The 22623-nt window shown below is 38.8% G+C and overlaps 1 protein-coding gene across 13 annotated transcripts in view; it reads left to right on the top strand.

Annotated features, from left to right (window-relative positions):
- MICAL3 (microtubule associated monooxygenase, calponin and LIM domain containing 3) overlaps positions 1–22623 on the top strand; it is a 165252-nt gene that overhangs the window by 77538 nt on the left and 65091 nt on the right. For 9 of the 13 annotated variants that reach the window (XM_054835262.1, XM_054835437.1, XM_054836176.1 and 6 more), the window contains exons 18-25: positions 2067–2162; positions 4367–4423; positions 6306–6410; positions 8888–8995; positions 11656–11763; positions 12433–12619; positions 15615–15703; positions 16976–17063. In XM_054835262.1, the coding sequence (XP_054691237.1) occupies positions 2067–2162; positions 4367–4423; positions 6306–6410; positions 8888–8995; positions 11656–11763; positions 12433–12619; positions 15615–15703; positions 16976–17063 (838 nt within the window). Of the gene's footprint in view, positions 1–2066; positions 2163–4366; positions 4424–6305; positions 6411–8887; positions 8996–11655; positions 11764–12432; positions 12620–15614; positions 15704–16975; positions 17064–22623 lie in introns of those variants that run through there. The other 4 variants (XM_054835770.1, XR_008578420.1, XM_054835942.1 and 1 more) reach the window with 4 other exon arrangements.

Below are 22623 nucleotides of genomic sequence, written 5' to 3'. Positions count from 1 at the left end.
TGACAATGTTGATCTGTGTTGTCAAAATTGGGTTTGTGCTTTTATGAGCACCTCAGCAGCAGCTAGTAATGCATAAAGATATGTGTACATGCACAGTGGAAATGTGTGGATATTTTTTATGTGATGGTAATATCTCCTAAAAAAACTGGATTGTGTTTCATGGTTTGGTGGTGAATCTCCTCAAAGGAATACCTAATTGTACAAAAACATCTTCCATGGTGTATTCTATTGCTTTCCAAGCCATTTTATCTGCTTTTGGGAAAAAGCATCTCATCAGGGATCATGAAGCCATTGAAAAGCCATGTGGTCTGTCCTGAAGAGGATCTGACTGTTTGGGTATGGTATGGTAAACGAGCATTTTAAACTGAATTTTGTCCTGGCTTTCTAGACTCTTGGCTTATGGCCTTCAGCAGTTTTCTGCTATCGTTTCATAGGTTTCCTAACAGCAACAAGGTATGTGTGTAATACATAAGCTTAAATCACTGATGTGTGCAAAGATGCTTGTAAGATGGAGATCACATGTCTTTTGGTGCAAATCTTTTCTGCCTCTGAAGGTGTGATGCTTGTTCTTTTGAGATGGTCTCCTGAAGTGTGATAAAGATGCAGCAGTACAAACTCTTTTCAGTAATTCTGTTGGTTTTTGAAGATACACAATGAGATGCACTGAGATGACCACAGTCAGTAGGAACTGAAATCTTAACAGAAGAGAACTTACAACGCCAATGATTTCTGCAGATACTGTTTTTCTTACTTAATTTCTTATTTCAATCTGTTGATATATCTTTCTTCTTTCCAATAGCCATCTTTATCTTTGCATGCTCAGAAATGCATCCTACTGGAGGACTGAACACGTACTTCATATACCCATACAATGTTATATTCTGAGATCTGCCATGGAAAAATACACAAGTTTGTGAAAATGTTGAATTTTGGAAGGCAAACTCGGCCATGGTCAGATGAAAGTCCAGGAACAGCTGTAATGGTTGAAAACATTATCACTCTTTCAGCTAGAAATTAGTGGCTTCCTAGTTGAGCCTTTTGGAACAGCATGTAAATGTTCCTCATCCACTTCAGCGCAGAGTCATGTGCTTTAGTTTAAGCTGCTTGTAGCATCTGTTTGAATTAGAAGAGTTGATTCCCACCCACTCCCCCGAAAGGGAAGAGAACACCCAAACAGATGTTAGTGCCAGCTCAGCTGTAAGGGCAGTAAGGAACATCTGTAATATCTGTAAACAGCATGCTGTTTCTTTGGAGGCTATCTAACAGTGGCTTTGGATACCCAGCAGTGTTTTTTGCAGTGCAACAATTTCCAGATATGCTCTGGTGAGAACTCAAAAGGAAAAATTAGACAGAAGCATTAATAATCAAAAAGTGGTGGAGAAGAGACTCTACATAGTAAAGAGGTACAGAATTAGAAAGGCATGTTTTCTGGCATATTAAAATGAGACATATATGTGCATTGTGTAATATTCAGACTATTAGATATGGCTACATTTTAGCTATAAAACAGCTGTGTTTCTGTTCCAGTAGAATGGCGTAGTACAGTTTAACTTCCTTGAGATGGTTTAGTATCTGTAAGTTAAAGAGGAGGGAACTAAAGCTGAGAACAGAACACTGTGACTTGAGTTGTATTCCTAATGAACTGCCAGCAAGACTAATTAGGTCAACAGGATGGATATCTTTAAACATTGCAAGGCACAGCAGTAAGTAATTTTTCATGAAGCAGAGAGAGCAGTCTAGCCGTGCTATGGAAAGATCCAAGTTGTACATTTCACTGATTGTAAGACCTTGAGTCAGAAACTCAACTGATGATTGACAGAAGTACATGTTGGCTGCCCCTAGAAGTATCTGTCAAATGGACACGTGATCATTTGGCTATGGGTGAAAAACTTCGGTCTTTCAGCTTCAGATAAAATGTGGCTTTAGGTCATTCATGAGAGGTGTGAGCTTAGGATCATGGTCTCTCAGTTCATGTGATCTGGCCTGTCTCACCAAAGCCAATGGTAATGTTATCTCTTTTCTACCATTACTATGATTTTTTTTTTCTTTTTCTGTTTTAAAAAAAGCTGAGGAGTAAGGAACGTTCTCGGACCTGCCCCAAAAAAGTGATCATGCTCTCTTCTTCCACTCCACCTTCCTCTCCACCGTATCCCAGGCAGCAGGTGATTCCCTCTGCATGCTCTGTCCCTCTCTCTTCATTACTGCTTGTACAAGTTACTAGATCAGTTACTGGATATCCCATTTACAAATACATTTCCAATTTTCTTTTTTCAGATGGTGATAGGGCTTTTTCAACCTCTTAGATTAGAAACACAGGTTGGTGTTAGCTCACCAGAAGTATGATTACGATGATTATCTAATGCACTGGAGAGACTGAGATTTTACTGTAAGGTAATTTGTAATCACAATAGCCTTTTCCAGTTTTGAGTTGCAGCAAAATAGAAATTAAATGTTTGGAGTAGTGCAGGGAAAGAAAATATAACTTTTCTCCATCTCTACTCTTCATTTAAACAAGTGTGAATGAATATTTGCCCGTGTATTCATTTTTCAGGAATTAGATTAATCTTTCAGGATTACTTGTATGAAGTGCTTTTTTAGAGTGTTGTAGTGGCCCGCACACATTCAATGTGGTTTTTCTGTTTCCACCACAGCCAAGCCTTTGTCTCACAAGAGTTTGTGTTCATTCTGTATGAGTTTGAATTTGGAGCAGAGTGTGCTGCTCTGAACAGAGTATAAATGTGCATCCAGGTGTTTGTGCATGTGTTTGTTGTCCTTCTAGTTAAACATCACCTGAAATCCTTTAATATTTGTATCTTGTTGTACATAGTCATCGTGCTTCTTCAGTTGTATCTTTTTTAAATTTGTTTCATGTTCCTACTGCAGTAATAAATTCCACTCCTCCCTGATAAATCCTGAGCTAACCTTGAGGTGATAAAAAAGCAGCTGCAGTTCCATAGACCTCCCATAACAAATAAATTTCCTCCCATGTACAAATAAATTTCCCCATAGGTGGAAAATGTTTCTTTGCTGAACACTTGTAGGCCTATAAACTCTGTAAAGGCATGTTACCTTTTAGCAGAGTAAACAAGACTTATTCTTGGACATAAAGTTTGACTTGCCTTATTGCTGTGATTTCTGAGAGTTTTTTTATATAATACATTTAATCTGGTCTAATTATCATCAGCCTCTGGAGCACACATTCTCCACTGCCTTTCTGGTGTCTGCATCTGCAAGATAGGTCAGGTCTGCTTACTGATCTGATTTAAACTTGTCCTAAGAAAAAGTGATTAGTTTTCTGGCATGGTGCAAGAAAGGGTACAGGAATGGACATCTAGGTAGAATGGGTTGGCAAAGCCCTTTTCATTAGCAAAACCTGCATTTAAACGGAATTGAGTGTAATATTATCAGATGATGTGATAGCTAGCTGCCTTCCTCATGTCAACATCCTTTGAAAATTTTGACAAATACATTTTATGAGAGAAGAAAGGTTTTCCCCAAGCTCACAGATAGAGAAACTAAGGCAGTTGAATGCTGAGTTTTACTTTTTACTCTATGGCATGGGATTCGTTTTCCGTATAGAGAAATTGGCTTTCAGCTACTAAGGACCCCTTAGTTGTGTATTTTCCCTCCCTAGCTTCCCAAGTATGTGTGTTTGTCCTCTGTCCTTTTGGTTGCCTAGTTCAGCCATGAGAGCCAACTGCTGGTAGGTCCAAGTGTACTTTGACCATTTTCTACATTGTGTCCTGCAGGAAACTTTTTTTGCATGTCTTTTTGCTCAGATAAATAATAAAAAAAAAAATATTTTGACTTCCCCCTTTTAACTCTGAGGAATTTTTACCTCCTGTGCTACAGAACTGATCTGTTAGACTCAATTGAGAGGTGTCTGCTTTTGGAGATATTCTCTTTTCCTTAGGAAGGATTTCTTTTCCTGAAATTGTCTTGGCCCAGGCCTCATAGCGAGTCAGATGGATCTATGTCCTTGTTACTCTGATGTCTTTTAAAACCTGTACTTCTGCGCTTCTAATGCATTCATTTTGCCACTTCTTTTAAACTTTCCATTTCGTTCCTTTCATCTAACATCACAGTATGAGTTGTATTGAGTGTCTTACTATCTTTATTGTACTAATTTCATTACATTGGGGCACTGTATTGTGGTTTACTGACCTAATATGGATACATACGGACTGTTTTTTTAAAATTTTCCCTACAGGATCCAAGTTACTACTGCCAGTTTTAGAATATTCTTCTTAATAAACTATTCTGCTGTCATTATGGCCTCTTTTCTGCCTGCATTGTAAGAAAAACCAGTTATTTGACTGGGAAGTTGGTCTGTGGTGGTTGTTAAGCTCATAATTTTTGCCTGCAGAGAAACAGGGAGCCTGGTGCTGACTGTCCTGGGGAGCAGAGTCCCAGACAGGAAAGGGTAAAGAGCATGAACAAATAGCATGGATGCTGATGACACAAGGCTGTGGTGTATATGTGTAATATGAAGAGCAAATATACTGGGTAGTGAAACACACTTATCCTAATGCTGCTGTTAACACGCTGGAACTGCTGAGAGCCAATTAGGAGTGATTATTTCTGTGTGATACCCACATAAATGCATAACAAGCCTTCATCAACAGCTTGCTATATGGTTTGTTTTTTTTTTTTTTGCTTTAGATCTAGCACTAAAGCTCTTCCCATTCTTCTTTTTCTCTTACACCTCTTTACTGAAGTATGCTGTGGCTGTAGCAGAGCAAGAAGAGTTATGTTTTGTGCTAATTCGTGCAAACATGGTTGCATTGTTTCCACTGCTTGCTTTCTGGATGGTTAAACAACTGGCATTCCATCCTGCCTCCTACAGGCCAAACTAAAAGGAAAAATGATGAGGCATTATTTAGCATAGAGACTTTGAATCCTTCTTAACAACGAAATATTCAATGGTCTGTCTGAATGGCTCAGTATTGTGTAGAAGCATGGGAAAAGAAAAGATAGGCGCTCAGAAGAATTGGTTGATTTGAATTCATATTGACAAATTAATTGACATTCCAGTAAAGGCTTTGAATGAAGTCATAAATGGTAGCCAGCTATGAAACTGTTGTAACTTTCAGAATGTATTCTAACAGAAGACTCTTGCGGACCAAATGTTTTCTGACAAGCAGTAGAAAATGAATAAGCATGTGTCTGCAGTGGCACAGAAGCCCACAGCTTTATAATAGGCCCTAGTTTTAGTGAAAATGATCTAATAGGAAGGAGTAGGTGGAACTGAAAGCAGCTGAAAGTAGGGAGTATTATTATGCATCTGAATGGGAAAAGTGTTTCTCGTAAATTGGGTGTGAACCTACTTTTCTGTTCTGCTTTGGCAGACAGCGGTACGTAGCAGCACCCTGGCATTCTCCACAGATCAAACCTGAGGTTTCTTCATGCACATGTTTGTGGTTCCTGGTCCATTTACTTTTGAACTCTACAAACAAATTAGCTGAAGACTGTGTGGTATTACAGTTATACTCTTGTCCTGTACAGCAGGCCCCAAGCCAGGTCTCTTTTCCATGTCACTAAGTACACCAGACAACAGTCTAAGAAGATTGATATGAAAGACCAGAATAGGAGAGGTGTCAGATATTGTGCCTGGGATATGTTGACATGACAGTGTGGTAAGAACAAGTAGGGCAGTGAAGTTGCAGAAGTAAAACTGGCAACTTCTGTGACAGTTTGATTTTGCTGTGCTTTGTTTCAGCCAGCCAGTCTCATTAAATGTCCTCTCTTTGGTAAGTACAGCATTCACTTGTCATATGCCAGTGGATACGAACTAATTCTTCATGAGAACTGAAGTACGTGACCCTAAAAAAAAAAATGCTTCTGTGCACAAAATCTGAGAAACACAAGTATGTGCAGGTTTAGATATGTAAAGGAAATCCTTGAGAATTGAGAACTATGGTGAAATAAGTTGGCAGATAAGCTCCTTTGTGCATGATAAAGCCACTTTTTTTTTTCCTTTTCTTTTGATGGTAATGCCAGAGAGAGAGGCCCCACGCTTGTTTGGTTTTGGCTGCAGCAGTTCTAGGTAGGAGAGCTGTGAATAACAACTAATTAAATTGTTTTTTCTTGGCCTTGAGGGTCAAAACTTAGCACTTCATTAGTACAGTAGACACTGGAAATAAATAAGTTCCATTTACTGGAAATAAAACCAGTCTTTACATGGGAGCTTCTCTTACTGTTCTGCATGTGAATTTCATACCTCTTGTCTGGCATTTCTGTGTCTATTCCTTTTGGGGCTTTTTTTGCTGGTTTGTTTACTTCCTCCCTCCTTCCTCATCTCACAGAGATCTCCTCGTTTATATTCTGATGACCAAGTGCCTGAGAATGTTGAGCAAAGGGCATGTCAGCTGGCTGCCCTCCTGGAGTCCAGACCTGCTGTGAGGCATCAGGTGACTACAGCCCTGCCTATCTGGTGTCCTGTATCAGTGCGGGATTCTGGGTACTGGTGACATCTGGGGTCAGAGGGATAGAAAAAGTCACCAAAATACGATGACCATTGCTGTACAGTCATGTGGTTAAGAAAACATGGTCAAGTCTATTTTGTGTAGTATTTTTATCTTACTGTCTCCTTGTTTGATAAATGACAACGTTTCTGTTTCTCAAAACACAATATAAGCAATAAGGTAAAAAACAGCCTCCAAGCTTCAGAGTACATGCTGAAAAACAGTTGCACTCCTGATCAAATCATCTCACAGTGGTTGTTTACCAGTCAGTTGATCACAAATTTTACTTGCTTCTGGAAGCAAGAATATTCACATTTTCCAAGCATAATTCCTGGCTCTGAAGTACTACTTTTGTGTCCATACTTCCTGTATACTTATTTCCAACGGTAGAGTTGGCAGCTTGTGCAGATTTACTTTGATTCCAGTGTACGCTTTTGTTTTGGTTTGCTTTTGTGCTTAATTTTCTCTCCAGTGTGTCATCTCTGGCATATGCAAGCATGCCAGTTTGAACAGTGGTTTCTTTAGTTTCTAGTTGCTTGGCCTTATCTCTGTTTTCAGTTATCTTCAACAGCATTTGGCAAACTGGAGAGGGCTTTTGGAAAACACCATCTACATAAGTGATTTTTTTCGTAACATTGTTTTGAGTTAACAGTCCAAAATCAAGCCCTCTTCTTAGGCTGGAATATAAATAGTCCCAGAACTTTTGCTGGTGGGCATAATTTTTCCAAGCCATGTCAAAAGGAAATTTATAACATTTAGGTCACTTTCCATTGCTGTTCTTTTGGGGATGCTGTCTTTGCTGATAATTAAAGTCAGTGAAGCTGTTTTTGTGAAAGGAAGAGTGAACCTTTGGCTGAATTTGAGGTAGAATGTGGGGATGTAGAAGAAACCATGAAAGACTGGGTAAGAAGTGCAGTTTAAACATGTTAACATCCATTTGTTAATGGGTAACACAACTGACCGTCTTGGGCATGATCCAAGGACAGCATGCTCATGCACATTTCCTTAGTCAGTTGAAATGATACCAGACCAAAACATCTTGGTCCTACCTTTTGTGTTGCTCTCTAGCACTTTTAAGCTCATTTTGAGGGTGGAAAAGATTAACAGCATTACAATGCAAAGTTAGAAATTATTTTTGAAACTATCAAATTTCTGTATAGTGCAGAATTAAGGAAGAGAGAAAAATATAGGAAGAGAGAAAATATAGGGGAGATGGAGAACACAAAGTAGAGGAAAAGATAAAGTAGGTAGGGCAGAGAGGAAAAAGAGGAAACAGATGTTGCAACACTGCAGGCAATGATAGATTATAGTGTGGGATTTAGGGGAAGAAAACAAGAAAAATAGAGTAGTAAGAGAAAGGAAGTAATTTGCAGAAAAGAAATTTGATTAAATGTTGATCTTAAGTACAGAAATTCTGTGTATAAAGTAAACAGTTATATTTCTTTAAATTGGGGTAATTGTGAAAGCCAAGCTATTTTGCATTTTGTCTGGTAGATATAATCCTGAGGCTAGGCCATTCTAAGTGGCTAGAAATAGCTATTTTTGTGGGTCATGCAGCTACACAACATCTATTTTTCCTTTTTATAATGGAAACTATAATTTTCTTGTAAAAGAGGGACAAGTATTTGAAATTTGTGTAATTTTTCTTTCCAGATTATAATTTCTAGGAATGCACAGTTTTCTACCAGCGCTATTTGATACTTTCAGCTATTGGTTTTTTTCCTATTTATGTGGAGTATTTCTTGGGACATAGGCATAATGAGCCGGGTATGTTGGAAGACCAAATTTTGGGTCCTCCTGTGAGGAACCAGCTTCAGAAGGATGCAGATTCTCAGTTTGGGTTTTATTGTTTGCCATTCAATAAGCAAGAACAGCAGATTGTGTTATATTGTTTCATTCTTCTTCCAATCTGCTTACAGTAAATTTTAGGTTGGAAATTTGCTGCTAATTACTGGCAATGCATACAAGTTAATTTCTTTCTCTTTCATCCCCAAGGAGAGCGGGCTTTTGGTTTATATAGTTAAAATATAGAAAAGCTCTCACATGGCCTGAAATACAATCTTAGTGGCTTGGGCCAGTAATATAGACCAACGGGAGATAGAGGAGATTGTTTTGGGATCTTTGCCAGTGGCTTAGTTGGTTGGGTTACAGGAGGCTGGACATCTGTGGAAGTAGGTAACCGCTTCCAAATGGTCCTAAATAACTTAAAACCTAATAAAGAGTAAATTAAGAATAACTTAGTCCGTCTCACTAGGGAGAAAGTGAAGATATGCTGGACATTTTTCTCAAAGCTTTCCTACAAGAGTCTTTAAGAAAATTTTTTTGATGGTGGGCAGAAGGGTCTGAGGTTTTTTATTTTATTTTCTCCTATCTTCCCTCTGTAGCCATGTATGATTGTTTTGATTTTTATTTTATTTTTTTAGCCTGAGACTGAACCGTCTCGCCGATTCTTTGTTGACCAGTGGGAGCTCTCCCTTAGCCTCCGTTCTTCTAATCGCCCTTCTTCACCTTCATCTGACTCTCTTCGACAGGTAGCATTAGCCTGAGCATTGCAAGGTGCACTCAGCTGTGTTCGCTTGCTGCGCCCCGGTCCCACCAGCCAAGGACACACCACAAGAGATGGCTAGGCTTGCAATGCTTCACCTGCAGAATGCAATGTCTGTGCATATACATGCACAAATGAGAAGCCAGAGGCAAACTGTGGCATAGCTTGGTTATTGTCAGCCGTAAAGCAGTTTGAAACTAAATATATTTAACATTTGGTGTGAATGAAAAGCTTGTGGTACATCTCACTCTCAAATCAGTCTTTTTGAGCACTGATAGTCCTTCTGGCTTTGCAGTAAAGCTTTCTTGTTTTGCTTGCTGCTTTTGTTGAGATCTTGAGCCAAACTACAGAATGAATTTGTGCATATATGCTTAATGGATCGTGTGAAATAAAAAATACTTTAGCTTTCTGAAAAATCAATAAGAATTTGAACTAGTTGCAGCTGTCGTACATAAACACCAGGAACTTGATTTGACCTAAGCTGAAGTGGGTTCTTTGCTCTTGACAATGTTGCAGAACATTGTCTGTCTTGAAGGCTTTTGCCCATGGGATGAAAGATAAAATGCTTCATTTAAGGTCCAGTATTAGGCCAGATGTGCTGTATAGGAAAAAAAGCAAAACAAATGAGAAATATAGAACCCCAAATCAAAAATTCAGCAACTAAATTTCCCACACCAAGTAGTCCAAGGTATTGTGAGTTAAGATTAGTGTAATCACTTTTTAAGCATGGAACTTCATATGTGCTGGTAGAAATTTAAAGATCCTGAAGCATCTGCAGTTAAGGTTGGATGAAAGTTTCAAATCAAAATTTGTTCAGTGGAAACCTGGTTCAGCTAAAAGAAATTTTTTCCCATGGAAAAGCTTGAACTATCTTTTAAGAAAACTTAAAAAGCCTTGAAGGTTTCTGGTCTTTTAGAGGAAGGTGGAAAACTGTAGGCCAAATTATTATGGTTGCCAGTTAAAGATCAATGTTGAATGAAAGGAAGAAAATTCTTCCAGTGGGCACCATTTTAAATGTAATATTTGACAAGATATGATGTATGACATTGAAAGGCAATTCTGCATGTGTGTGCACACGTTAGCTGACGAAGAATATGGAATCTGGAAAATCTTGAAAGACACATCATGTTATTTCTTGCATAAATAAATACTGCGAGTGCTCTGTATTTTGGGGTGGAATCAGTAGACAGGTGAAAGTTCTTTCTGGGTAGAAATAAGCCCTCATTACTGCAGTGGCACAGAGCTTAAGGAATTAGGACTTCAGTGATAGCAGTGGTAACCTCTGATGGCAGAGCACTCCATTTTCAAAATCTTTTTCCCCAAAGTACCACCCCTTCTGTGGTGAATTTCAGTTTTTGTGATGCTTCCTGCTGTTCTCATGTCTGAACATGTGAAGGTCTTAAACGTTGCTAAAAGGCTAATAACCACACGTATGAAATTGATGCTGTTTTATTAGTTGTGGGAAATAACTAGTGTACTTCAAACAAGTTTGTGAGTAAAGGGGGTTTTGAGTTGCAACTTTAGTCCTTTTGTTCACAATACTGTTATCCTTGGTATTTTACACTTGCCAGAAGCTGGAGTGTGTTGCTGATGATCCTTCATTTGCTGAGGAAACTCCAGCTAGAAACATTCAAAATGCTTCTTAGTCTGGAAAAGGAAAATTGCTTGGCGTGCTCCTTGCTGCTCTGAGTCAAATACACGGTGTTTGCAGTGTGATTGAACTAACAGGGATGTGATCACATAATTTTCTTAACCATGTAGTTATTGCCAACGGTTCTAAGTATTTCCTGTGAAAAACACTTCCGCTCCGCTCCTGCAGTGACTGAACTTGGCTTGCAAACACTCATTTTGTACCATTTAAGGTAACAGCAAACCTGCCGAGATTTCTCAGAATACTGGAGAGTTTTTAGATACCCAAAGTTATGGAGTCAGTCAATACCCATGATGGAGAAAAGCCTAGTCATGAAGCAGTGTTCACAGTTGAACAAGTATATGTTCCAGATGTGTGCAGGTATGGCTTGAAAGCATTGGATGAGGCTCTTGCATCTTTTTTCATATAAACCTCTCTATATATTTTTAGCATTGGAAGAATTCATATTTTTGAATCACTGTGAGTTCCTTAGTTAAGGGTATCTCCCGGCTCTATGAATGCTCTGTAAATGAATTCTTTCCGGTTGCTAAGCATATAAATATGCTGCTGTGATCAGCATGTTGCATTAGCCTAATACGTCTTCTAAAGGGTCTTTGTTTCTGATGCCAGTTTTACCTGGAACCTAAAATCTTAATGTATATTTGGCCTCGTCTTTGAGAAGTGTCTATGCTCAGGTTTGCAGGTACACAATACCCCACAAATGAAAATAAGATCTGCTTTCTTCATCATCATAGTATTTCTAGAATACTTAGAGAATGCAAAATGCAAGCCTTCTTTTCTGTTGTTACAGTTGATCCTGGACTATAATGGTGATTTCTGATGACACTAGCTTTGCTATTACTACTTCTCACTTCATATTGTCCACTGTCTTGGCATGATTTGACCTCTCTGCACCTTTTCACCACCTAACCTATTATCATTTTAGTCATTTTTTTAATTTGATATTTTTTTTTCTTTTCTCACTGCCCTATTGTTTTGTTCCATCCCTCTGGTAGAAGTATATAAAGATGTACACAGGCGGAGTGAGCTCATTGGCTGAGCAGATAGCCAATCAGCTTCAAAGGAAAGAGCAACCTAAAACCCTTCTAGACAAGAAGGAACTGGTAAGACAATGTACAGCAGATGATGCGTGTTTGTGATTAGATGTACTGTAGATCTGAAGTGTTGTGAGTGTCCAGTTGTTACTACCACTGATGGAATCTGTCATAGTTTTGTGAAAGACTTAATTTCCCTTTCTCCATCTGCCCTCTTGTCCTCATTTTCCTCACAAAATTTTTTAATCTAATCTCAATCCAAGAGTTGTGCATAAATGTTTGAGAAACTGCTTGTCATATTTATGATGATGTGTTTGATCCACTGATGCAACTTCTGCATTACTGTTTTCTGAAGGAGATACTGATTTTGATAATGTAGGTCTAAGAATTGGTGTTTGAGGGATTTCTAATGGTTTTGGCTTTCCATCATATGCCTCCTTCAGTCATTTATTTCAAGGTCATCATTAATAGTACTGGTATCTGCTCTTCCATCCAGAGCTTATTTTACCCCTGACATGTGTAGGCATGGCATCCTAGGACCTTCTTCCCTGGACAATAAGGTTAGTTTTTGCCATCCTGGTTAAACCTGTGAATTGTGTCCAAGAACTGCAGCATCCATGTGTGAAAAACTGCAGCTTCCTGATGCTCCTGTATCCACATAAATGAAGAGAAAATATGACCGTGCAATCTTGGTGAGGCTGGACAAACACAAATTTAGTCATGCCTATTTCTGTCTAGGGCTCGCTCAAAAAGGAGTTCCCCCAAAACCTGGGAGGCAGCGATGTCTGTTACTTCTGTCGCAAGCGAGTCTATGTGATGGAAAGGCTGAGTGCTGAAGGCAAGTTCTTCCACCGCAGTTGCTTCAAGTGTGAATACTGTGCGACGACTCTGCGCTTGTCATCTTATGCCTATGATATTGAAGATGGTAAGAGAAATTGCCTTTCTGTCAGAATTCTCTTAACTGTCCTGAAAGTCCATCTAGTAATTTCAGCTCTTTCTTCATTTAAAAATTATTTGGTGAGTTAGGGAAGAGAGTAACTTCCATTCCAAAGACACCATCTCTCAAACTAACGAAACTATACGGATTTCCTGTGGCCAGGTCATGCTGACAGCAAAATAACTGAGCTGTTAGGAATTAATTTAACATCATAACAGCTGCTAGAACACAATGAAACAAATAGTAATTGGCGACTTTAAAAGGGTTTGGATGCTGAGTTTGAAGGCTAGACCCTTTACTCTTATTTCAGTACTGTCAAATGAGGAAACTCCTTAGTGTTTAATACCACTTAAGAGAAAATAACATGTTGGAGACAAATACAGTCAGCTTTTTCTTCTTGAAGACATCACAACTGTCCAACTATATGTTTTAGATGTACTAAACCAGGAACTTTATAATCAGGAACTGTGATAATAGCTCATTACAGACTAAGTTCCTTTTGTATAGATAAAAACAGAGCATCAAAGTTGAGTAAAGGTTAAGTCAGTGCTTTAAATATACATATATATATATGTAGTGTTGTTGAAGTAGTTACAGGAAAACAAGAGTCATTACTGAATCTTCAGTATCTGATAGACTGATGAGGAAGGAATTAAAAAACTTGCTGACGACTCAGTTACCAGAATCTAACATGCAAAGAATTAAGGGAAGCTGCAGATATACGTAACCAATCTGAGAAACCAGACAATATGGCAGCAGATGAAACTCAATTTATTAACAAAGTGTGCATACTGAAAGTAATAATTTGAAATCACACATCACTTGGAAAAGTAATCTCCTTCTAAGAGTAGCAATGTGTTGCATTCTTTGCTTGAGGAGTGATTGACAGAAGTTTCACGTTTTCTGAAGAAAAAAAATATGAGAAAGTATCTCAGATAAACCTTTATTTGTATCAGCAGATATTCCTTTATTTTTTCCCACAGCTTCCATTTGTCTTTACTCCTATCTCAATAGGAAAATATGTGCAAAACTATGTAAAACTAGTGAGAGGTTAGGTGGAAAGGATTCTACTCCAGACACAATGGTGTAGAAAACAAAATTACAGGAAAAAAGTGGTAGTACTGATAGTTTTCCCCACTCACTGAGGCAAAGATAAAGTAAAAATTCTAAACTAATATGTCACAGGATGAAACTCCAGAATATTCTATAGCAGATTGAAATGTTCTAAAATTGATAGGTGTCTACCACGTGTAGCTAGGAAGAATCTTTTTGTATATACTGGGTAGAATAATGGCCATGGAAACACTGTCTAGGCTTAAGGGTCAAAAAGAACCAAAATTATGTATTGATGATGCATTATATAATGACTTTAAGTAACGGACTTGCTTGATCACAAAGAGTTGAGGAAACTTAGAGTCATCAAACCCGTTTCCCAGTAAGGAATAGAAAACCCATTATTACTTGGCCGGAAGGTCAGCAGACTTGGCATTCGAGTTTAAAGGGGACAATGATAATTTTGAAATCAACATCTTAAAGTAAAAGCTTCATCAGCAGTCAAAGTTGGGGCAAAAGCATTTTTTGAGCACTGCTGTTATTTTGGGCATTCACAAGTAACTGAATATCTGATTATATGATTGTCAATAACAGACTGAGCTCCCCTGTCAGTTGTATGGGCTGAAACAATTTTTGCCACTGGATTTAGTGATTTCCCTCTGCCAGCAAGCTTATGTATGCATTTATGGCCAGATAGTTCTCAATGAAGCAAACACAAAGCTTGGAGTTTCAGCACACTTGTAGCATTGATTCTGAAATGATACACATACACAACTGTTAGGCATGTAATATGAAGCAGATATGGCCAAACAGAAGTATGTGGTATCCCATCTAATCTAATAATTGTGAAAATTGAGCTTATATTTCATTCTGGGCTTTCTTTGAGAGAAAACATAACAAAACTGTACATGTATTGTTGCTATTCATCTAGCTGTTTGGACTGATGAGCATTCTGCAGCATTCTGCAGTCAGTGTCTGGTTTTAGGCTTCAAAGTCGGTGAATTTTTATGTAAGAGCTTTTCTGTTGTTGCTCTCTTCAGACAATTTGAAAGAGCAGTTTTTGGAAAGAGTAAATATTAAGAAATACTTATTTAAGCAGAGACTTCTCAAAATGTAGGGTTTGTCACTTTTCCGTCATAAAACAAAGCATTGTCCAAATACCAGCCCAGAGAAACTAGAGAGAGGGGGAAAGCTCAGAATATAGGTTTGAAATGCATTAGCAAAGTTGTAGGAATAGGATAGCAGCAGGGGATGATATGGGCTGCATACACCAAGCAGGATACACTGACAACAGTACGCGGGAAGATAACTATGTGCTATCCATTTGCTGCTATTAGTATTATTTGTATTATGGTATTACTAGCGCTGCTTTGGCTTCCTGACAGATACCAGTGAAAACCCATGGAGACTTCTGGGGTGTTAGTAAACCAGTAGTATCACAAAAGGTCTTAATTGTGAAAAAGAATCATCGGTTGATTGTCCTTTCCACAAGTAGCCACTGTGCATGTTTAGAGATGGTTCTTTGGGAGTTAACACTGTCTTCTCCTACTTTCCTCTGCTGGTTGTATTCATTCTTGCTTTTTCCAAAAGTGCTTCTGCCAGCTTTTCATGTGATGATTTCTTTGTTCCTCACACACTGCCGCATTGTTAGCATGTGATACCACACAAGCCTCACAGCTTTGCTTTGGTGTTTGATAGGATTTTAAGCTAAATGGCTGTCAGGCACCCAATGGAAAGGAGGCTAGCTAGGAGGGGGAGAGAGGAGGGCTGGAGTTAAAACTTCAGATAGTGTTTGCTTCCATGTATAGTGAATAAACTAGATGGAGCAACAGGAATGGCAGCAGAAAATAAGTTGCAGTGAGATGGACTTTTATATTGTGCTAAACTACTCTGTTCTCTTCGCTGACCTTCATTTGTGTTTTATCTGCAGGTAAATTCTACTGTAAGCCTCACTACTGTTACCGACTCTCTGGTTATGCTCAAAGGAAGAGGCCAGCAGTGGGTCCTCTGTCAGGAAAGGTAACTCATTATTTTAATTTAACATGTCATGTTAATAGGTTTTGAATCTTGACATTGAAAAAGTAAATATGCCGGATTTTTTTTCAGAGAGTAGAAAAATTCAGAGTGCATCAAGTTGCTTTTTTATGTCATGAGACCTCGCAGTTGTACAAATTTTATTTAAAAGCAGTTCCTTTAATTACCACTTTTCGTGGTTCTTATAATGTACTGTCCCATTCAGAACAGGATTTCAATTTGTTTTCTTGTCAGCTGAAATACTTATTCAGTCCACGCAGAGGCTAAATGAATTATATTGCTGGTTTTGCTTTTGCTTTGTTTCTCCATTATTTTTCTTAAGATGAAACAAATTATTTGCATTTCCTTTGAAACATGAAGTTCTACCCCACTTGCATGGGCTATGAAGACCTGCCTTCATTTCTGAAGGTTTTCTGTGTATTAATAAGAACCTGCGTGGAAAGAAAGGCTATCGCTTTTCCCATACTATCATAATGGAAGCATTTATGCTTTAAATACAGGATCAAACCCCACTGTATAGTACAGAAAAGTCTTACAGCTTTTGTCATTACAATCCAAGTCATTTAATTTGTCTCCTCAACCCCCTTTTCAGTGTTTTTCATAGAATCATAGAACGGTTTGGGTTGGCAGAGACCTCAAAGATCATCTAGTTCCAACTCCTCTGCCATAGGCAGGGACATCCTCCACTAGACCAGGAGATTTTTTTTATTTTTTTTTTTTTTTTCATACTCTGAGCAGACTGTATGGTAGTCTTTTAACAAGTTCTGTTAAGCTTGCATGCTACAAACTGTCCTTCCCTCTTAAATTATATTTTTCTTTGTGGTAGTAGTGGTGCTTGTCTTTCTGCCTGTTTCTCAGGTTTTATTAGCACAAGCTGAAGCTGTATTCCTTCTTTTTGGAAGGATTAGGGATCCATCCCAATATTTGTGCCATACTTCCTGCCAAAAATAGAGATTAAAAATGGTATTTGTTTCATTTCCCAGATGAGCAGACTTCAGGGATCTTAATTCTTTTATTTTCTTGGATATCCAGCTTATTTTTCAGAGTTTTAATAAAGCCATAAATTGAGAAGGAACGTACTTAGTTCAGACTAAGTGCCTTATGTGATGATTAAGGGGTATCTTAATTGCGAGAAGGATGTTTTCCTAGTTCAACGTGTTCAGTACATATAGCCTCACATGAAGGAAAAAGAAGAAAGAGTATTGCTGAGGCATTTTCAATTTCAATATGAATTTAATTTCCCCCATGCTCTTACAGGACACCAAAGGAGCTCTGCAGGACGCCATGGCAAGCGATGGAAGTGGCCGGGCAAATACCATCTCCGCCTCAGCAGAGAGGGCCCCAGGTAGCTCCGCTTCCTTCTTTAGCAGGGTGGTGCAGTACTCTCTCGGCCTCTTTGACAGAGTTAGGGTGGCAAGCCAGCGCCTGCAAAGCACAGTTTCCTCGATTGGGCACCAGGTAGCCCAGAACCCTTTGGACTCCTTTTTCATGTGTCAGCTGATGGCTTTTGGGGTTCCCTTTCTCTATGTCCAGTCAGAAGTTCTTGTGCAGATCCTAGGGGAATTCTGTGGGCAGTCTGCTGACCAGTAAGAATTAATGTGACCCAACTTTTTGAGCTGTATAATTCCTGTGATTTTGGGGTGCCGTGTGAATTGTGTGCATTATGTGAAAGTCTCAATATATTATTTTGCACTGTGGCTTTGGGGCCTAGATATTTTCTGTCCTTTCAAGGACATTATTTGACAGAATTTCAGGAAAACACAGATGCTCAGTTGAGGGTCTTCTCTGGGCCCAGTTAAAAAGCCCTGGTCTGTAATATATGCACTTCAGTTTCAGTGAAGTTAAAAGTTCTTCTGATGTACTGGACTACCTCTCAAACTGGATTTCTGTGTTTGCCTGAATTTTGGGTGTCATTTCTTGTTCTCCCAAGCTTCTCTTCATTAATCTGGTACTTGAATGGGAAAGATCCCATTATCTCTGGATTGTGTCTCCTTTGGAATTCTGGGTGTCTCTGACAGCTAATGGGATTGGATTCCTTAAACCCCTTGAATTTCGTGGTGCTGGCAGGTCATGGTGCTCTTCCCTCACTGCCAGGATCTGTGCTGCTCCTGACCATGGCTTTGGGAATGGGGTGGTGAATGTGTGTGTCTTACTGTGAAGTAGTTTTGCCTTTTAACTTGAAATTCTAATTCCTTCTAACATGGGAGAAGTGTCTGTGCTACAAATGCTCGTTTGCCTAGCCCCTAAGTGCTCATTTAGTGATGTTAGAAAAAGGAAGAGATTTGATTTCTGGTGTTTGTTCCAGAACACTATGGATAAACTAAATCTGCTGCTTTTATAGAGAGAACATACTTAGAGCAACACTTTGGCAAAAGAATGTTTTTGCAGTGCTAGTTGAGAAAAGACCTTAACAACATGCAGGCAAATAAAACACATGCCTTTGACTTTATGTACTATTCTTACAAGCGTTACAAGATTGTAATTGAATGCAGTCCAACATAAATTTATTCTTAGTGTGTGCGGTTGATTCTTGAAGTGTAGTTACTTCTACGGTTTCCTCTTTTGTTTGTGTAGAATTTTCATATGGCAAAATGGAGGAAAGGGAAAAGGTATGGAAGAAAGACATTTGCAAAATGCTGTGGACAGATGGGATAACTACAGCATTTTTGTGCAGCTGGATAGACTTAAAATTGCTTTCTCTAAAAGTGAAGAGTTGGGTTTGGGTTTCTTTTTTAGCTGGAGCATATTCTTTAAGATGAATGAAAAAAGATTTCTTGGAGCATAAGGCATCTGATGTGAGAATAAGGTGGTTTATGGAGTGAAGCTATTGGTGATGAGAAGTAGGAGAGTTTAGCTGTGTGTATCAATTAGTTTATCAAAGCAATTGCTGGCAGAAAGTCTCCTTCCTCTGATTTAGTCCTTCCATCTGATTGAATTTAATTACTCACTTTTATAAATGAGCATTCAGTAAATAGCATCTAAGTGATCCGTAAGGAGAGCAAACAGTAGGCCATGATTTGCTATAAACTTCTATAAATCAGATATAAATCCGATGTTTCCATCTCTCCATATGTAGTGGTGGCACAATCCTGTAGCAGAACTGTAGTTAATTTCCGGAGGCGTAAAACAGAACAGATACCATTTTATCAAATGGTAAAACTTGAAATCTAGGGCTCCTCCTGTTTGCTTTCTGCTTTTCTAAAGTGGTCTATAACTGTAGCATCATTTTTAAAGCTTTTGGACTTTTTAAAGCTTTGCCTCTTGCAGTGCCCAAAGGACATTAGAACGCACTCAGCTCAGCTGGGTCAAGCTAGGTCATCTTTAGGCAATGTATTGTGGTGCATTCTTGTGTGTGCATGACAGAAGTACATTTAATGGTAGAAGAGTGAGCGATGCCTCTGCCGTTCTCCCCCTTTCTGCTAGAAAAATGCTATTAGTAGCTGAGATTTTGTTTTCTTTGTGAAGTAGGTTCTAAGAATATCTTAAAAACTACTGGCTTAACAACGGTTAAGAATTGGGAGGAGGCTAAATGCAACGTACTTTAAAAGCAAGCCACAGTGTCATTAAAGGCAGGTCAGTTCTCTGTTAGTGTAACAGTCATGTCCCATAGGTACGTACCTTTAGCTCCTGTTCTTGCTGGGTAGGTAGGTCAGGAAACTTGTAATGTGTTTACAGTTATGTATGGTTTGAACAAACAAACCAAACCCTTTTCAATTACCAAGCTTGCTAATACAGTGGAACAATAGGATATTTTTCCTGAATAATCAAAAGAAGTCTATAAGATTACATCTCAGTATAACTCCTGACTTTGAACTATCTGCATATATGCTTTCTTGCAATTTATTAAATTGTCTGTTTAAGAGACTATAGACATTCTGCTTTCACTGTAGCGTAGACAAATACCTCAAGCAAAAACCTGTCTGAAATGGAGATAGAGGCAGAGCTCTGTTTCCAAAACTCCACTTCACCCATCTGGTAGGTTCATCTAATACAGGTCATACGTCTGAAAATGTTTGACCTCCCTTAAAGCAAGTGCCACCAAATGAAATTTGGCAATAGCAATTTCAGACCATGAGGTCTGAGCCAGTCCTCAGTAGTGAGGTAGATCTTGATGTGGAGCATAAGGTGCCTCTGAAATGATGAAGTAAAAAGAAAAAAATGTAAAATGTGCAGGTTTGATATTTGATGGAGATGTAAAGATAGGTTAGAAGGCAAAAGGAAGGTATACAGCAGAAACATCAATTAAAGAATACACAAGACAAAGAAACCACTGTTCTTAAATTTTATACCTCTTAGTTAAATGCAGCCCTGAGTTAGCAAAGTGCTTGTTCAGTGAGCTTTAGGGTCAGTCGTGCAAGACCTGCTTTTTAGTTGCCATGGAATCCCAAATGGATATAAATTGTATGGATTCTCCCCCTGTACTCACTGCCTCCTTTGCTAGGCCACCAAATCTGGCCCCTTCTACTTTTAGCCAGCTTAATGCTCAAAATATATTCAACCACAAAATAACGTTCAGGAGGTTTGGTCAGCTGAGGTAAGATTGGTCACAACAAGCACTTTCTTGTGATGTGTTACTAACCTGATTGGCATGTATTAACTTTGTTAAAGATGTCAGTCCCTCACTGGGTGGCCACAGCCTTAGCTGGCATTTAATGTGTTTTGTCTGTCCCTTGTATTGTAACGCCGATAGTTGCAGGGCACAATCTGTGATAAGCAAGTTGAGGGTTTTTTAGCAGTCAACAAGAATCACCCTTCTTGCAAAGGTTTCACCTGGTTTGCCAGAAAGCCTGCATGGCGTCTTAGGTGGTGGTTACAAGGTATGCTCCCAGGGAGGTTAGGGTCAAACTGGCTCTAGATCAACCCTTCAGTTCGGGAAGTGGCAACAAGCTTTTGAGTGATGGATGCCATTCTCTCTGGGGAAGGGAAGTTGGGGAAGGCTGTTACTGTGCTTTTGGTCCTGCTGAACTGTGGCATGCTTGTTGTAGATTCTGTAACCTTTCTCTGTATCCTGTCTGCCTGTTTCTCTCTATCTTCTGCATTTGCCTTTGTGCCAAAATTGCTGCTATTGCCAAGAGAAAAGAAAAATACTTTGCTTTTCAACTGTCTTTCCCTTTGATAATCTGTAACTGCTGTGTCTTGGATTTTTTAAAAATATTATTTACAGTACTTTATATGGTTTTAATGTGCTTTTGATGCAAATGCTGTTTTTCTGTTTGTTCTAAAGGTCTGTAAGAACATATTTCTGAACTTTCAGCTCTTTCTTGACAGATGGACTTGGAACAGTCTTTACCCCCATGAGCTTTATGATAATGCTCCTTGGGGTGGCTTTAGCTGGTGATGTTTTGTTGTAAGATGCTTCCCATTTCAGGCTTGTGTTCTCACAGCAGTATATTTCTGTCCTATGGGAAATAGGGAGTTTGTAAAGGAAAAACCTGCTAGGGAAACTCATACTTCAAAATGTACAGGAATAAAAGGCAAGTTGTGAGATCTTTGCAGTAGTTACTTGACCTGTGAAAGATTTAAGCCACATATAAGCCATAGTATGCAAAACTGAAAAATGCAATACAAAGTAGAGGCACTAGGTTTCCTGCTTTAAAAATGACAAAAATATATAGTGTATATGATATAGGTATGCAATATGAAAAGTTAAAAATCCTCCTATGGATGTGCCTTAAGTGTTTTCAGGGAGCAATGTTCTGAGCAAAGCCCTTCACAGTAGACTCTTAAACAAGTAATCTGTTGTATATAGCAAGCAAAGCTGGACTTTACATGAGGAAGTTGTTTTGCTGACTTGGGAGAGCTAGAAAAGGCTGGCTGCTTCCGCTAAATGGCATGCCCTGTAAAGTAAATTATCTGAGCTACGTTTTCAAAAGGATCTTAACTATCTGTGCAATTTTAATGAATCTTTATGAATGCATCCAGTATTATTTGCACATAATTCTACTTCTGTGTCTAGCGAAGTATGAATACGTTTTAGATACATTTCTGTATAGAAATAAGCTTCTTGTTCAAAAACAAGCTTTACGGTTCTGCATACATTGACCATGCCTTACTCATGAAAATGATTCAGCTCAAAGCAATACTGTTTGCTTGTGCAAACGAACATATCTTCATGAAGTCCTCCACTTGGTCACTTATTTTCATTACTATTCGCATTTAGGTTTTGTTCTTTGTTTAATTTGGTCTGTTTTAAACATTACATTACAGAAGATAGCAGCAAACGAATTCTGTTTAGACATCAAGTTCTGTTTGTGGTGCCTTCATTTTAAACTACCATTTACAAATGCATCCATATCCCACCCACCCCCACCCCCCAAAAAAAAATAAGTACGTCCATATTTCAGGATGCAACACCAAATTGGGAGGAAAGATAATTCCTCTACTACTGTGCCTTGAATGTTGTCTGTTCTGTTTGGAGGAGCTGTGGTGGTGTGTTTTGCAGGACATGGCACATGATACTGAACCCTTTTATGGGGTTTCATACAACTCTGAAGAGATGTGATGCAAGATTTATTTCTCTCTGCTGGGACATTTGAAATATAAACTTAAGAACCAGACCCTGTATTTTTGGAAGCTGAGGGGAGTGTGTGAGTTGCCCAATTAGGACCAAGGTTCAGTGCCCAGTGAATCATCCCTTAATAGCAAGCCAGGAATCTCTGTTAGGATAAGTGCTTGACTGTTCCCAGTCCATCATGTTCCTTGTCAGTGTTCTTACCAGGATTTGGGTGGCTTTGGCGTAAAGGAAAAAGGCGAATGCTAAAGGGCCGGCAATTTGAAGCCCAGAAAATCTGGAAAGGCAAAGGCGTGATGGAAAGGTTATTTGTGCTAAACAGTGAAAATGCAGCTGACCTGATAAAGTTTCACTGAAAAATCCTAAAAAATGTTTTGGGGACTGAGGAATAATA

This window comes from Grus americana, chromosome 1 (assembly GCF_028858705.1).
Source record: "Grus americana isolate bGruAme1 chromosome 1, bGruAme1.mat, whole genome shotgun sequence".
NCBI classification, from domain to species: Eukaryota; Metazoa; Chordata; class Aves; order Gruiformes; family Gruidae; genus Grus; species Grus americana.
The sequence above is the reverse complement of the archived record's forward strand: the minus strand, read 5'-3'. Positions and strand labels throughout refer to the sequence as shown.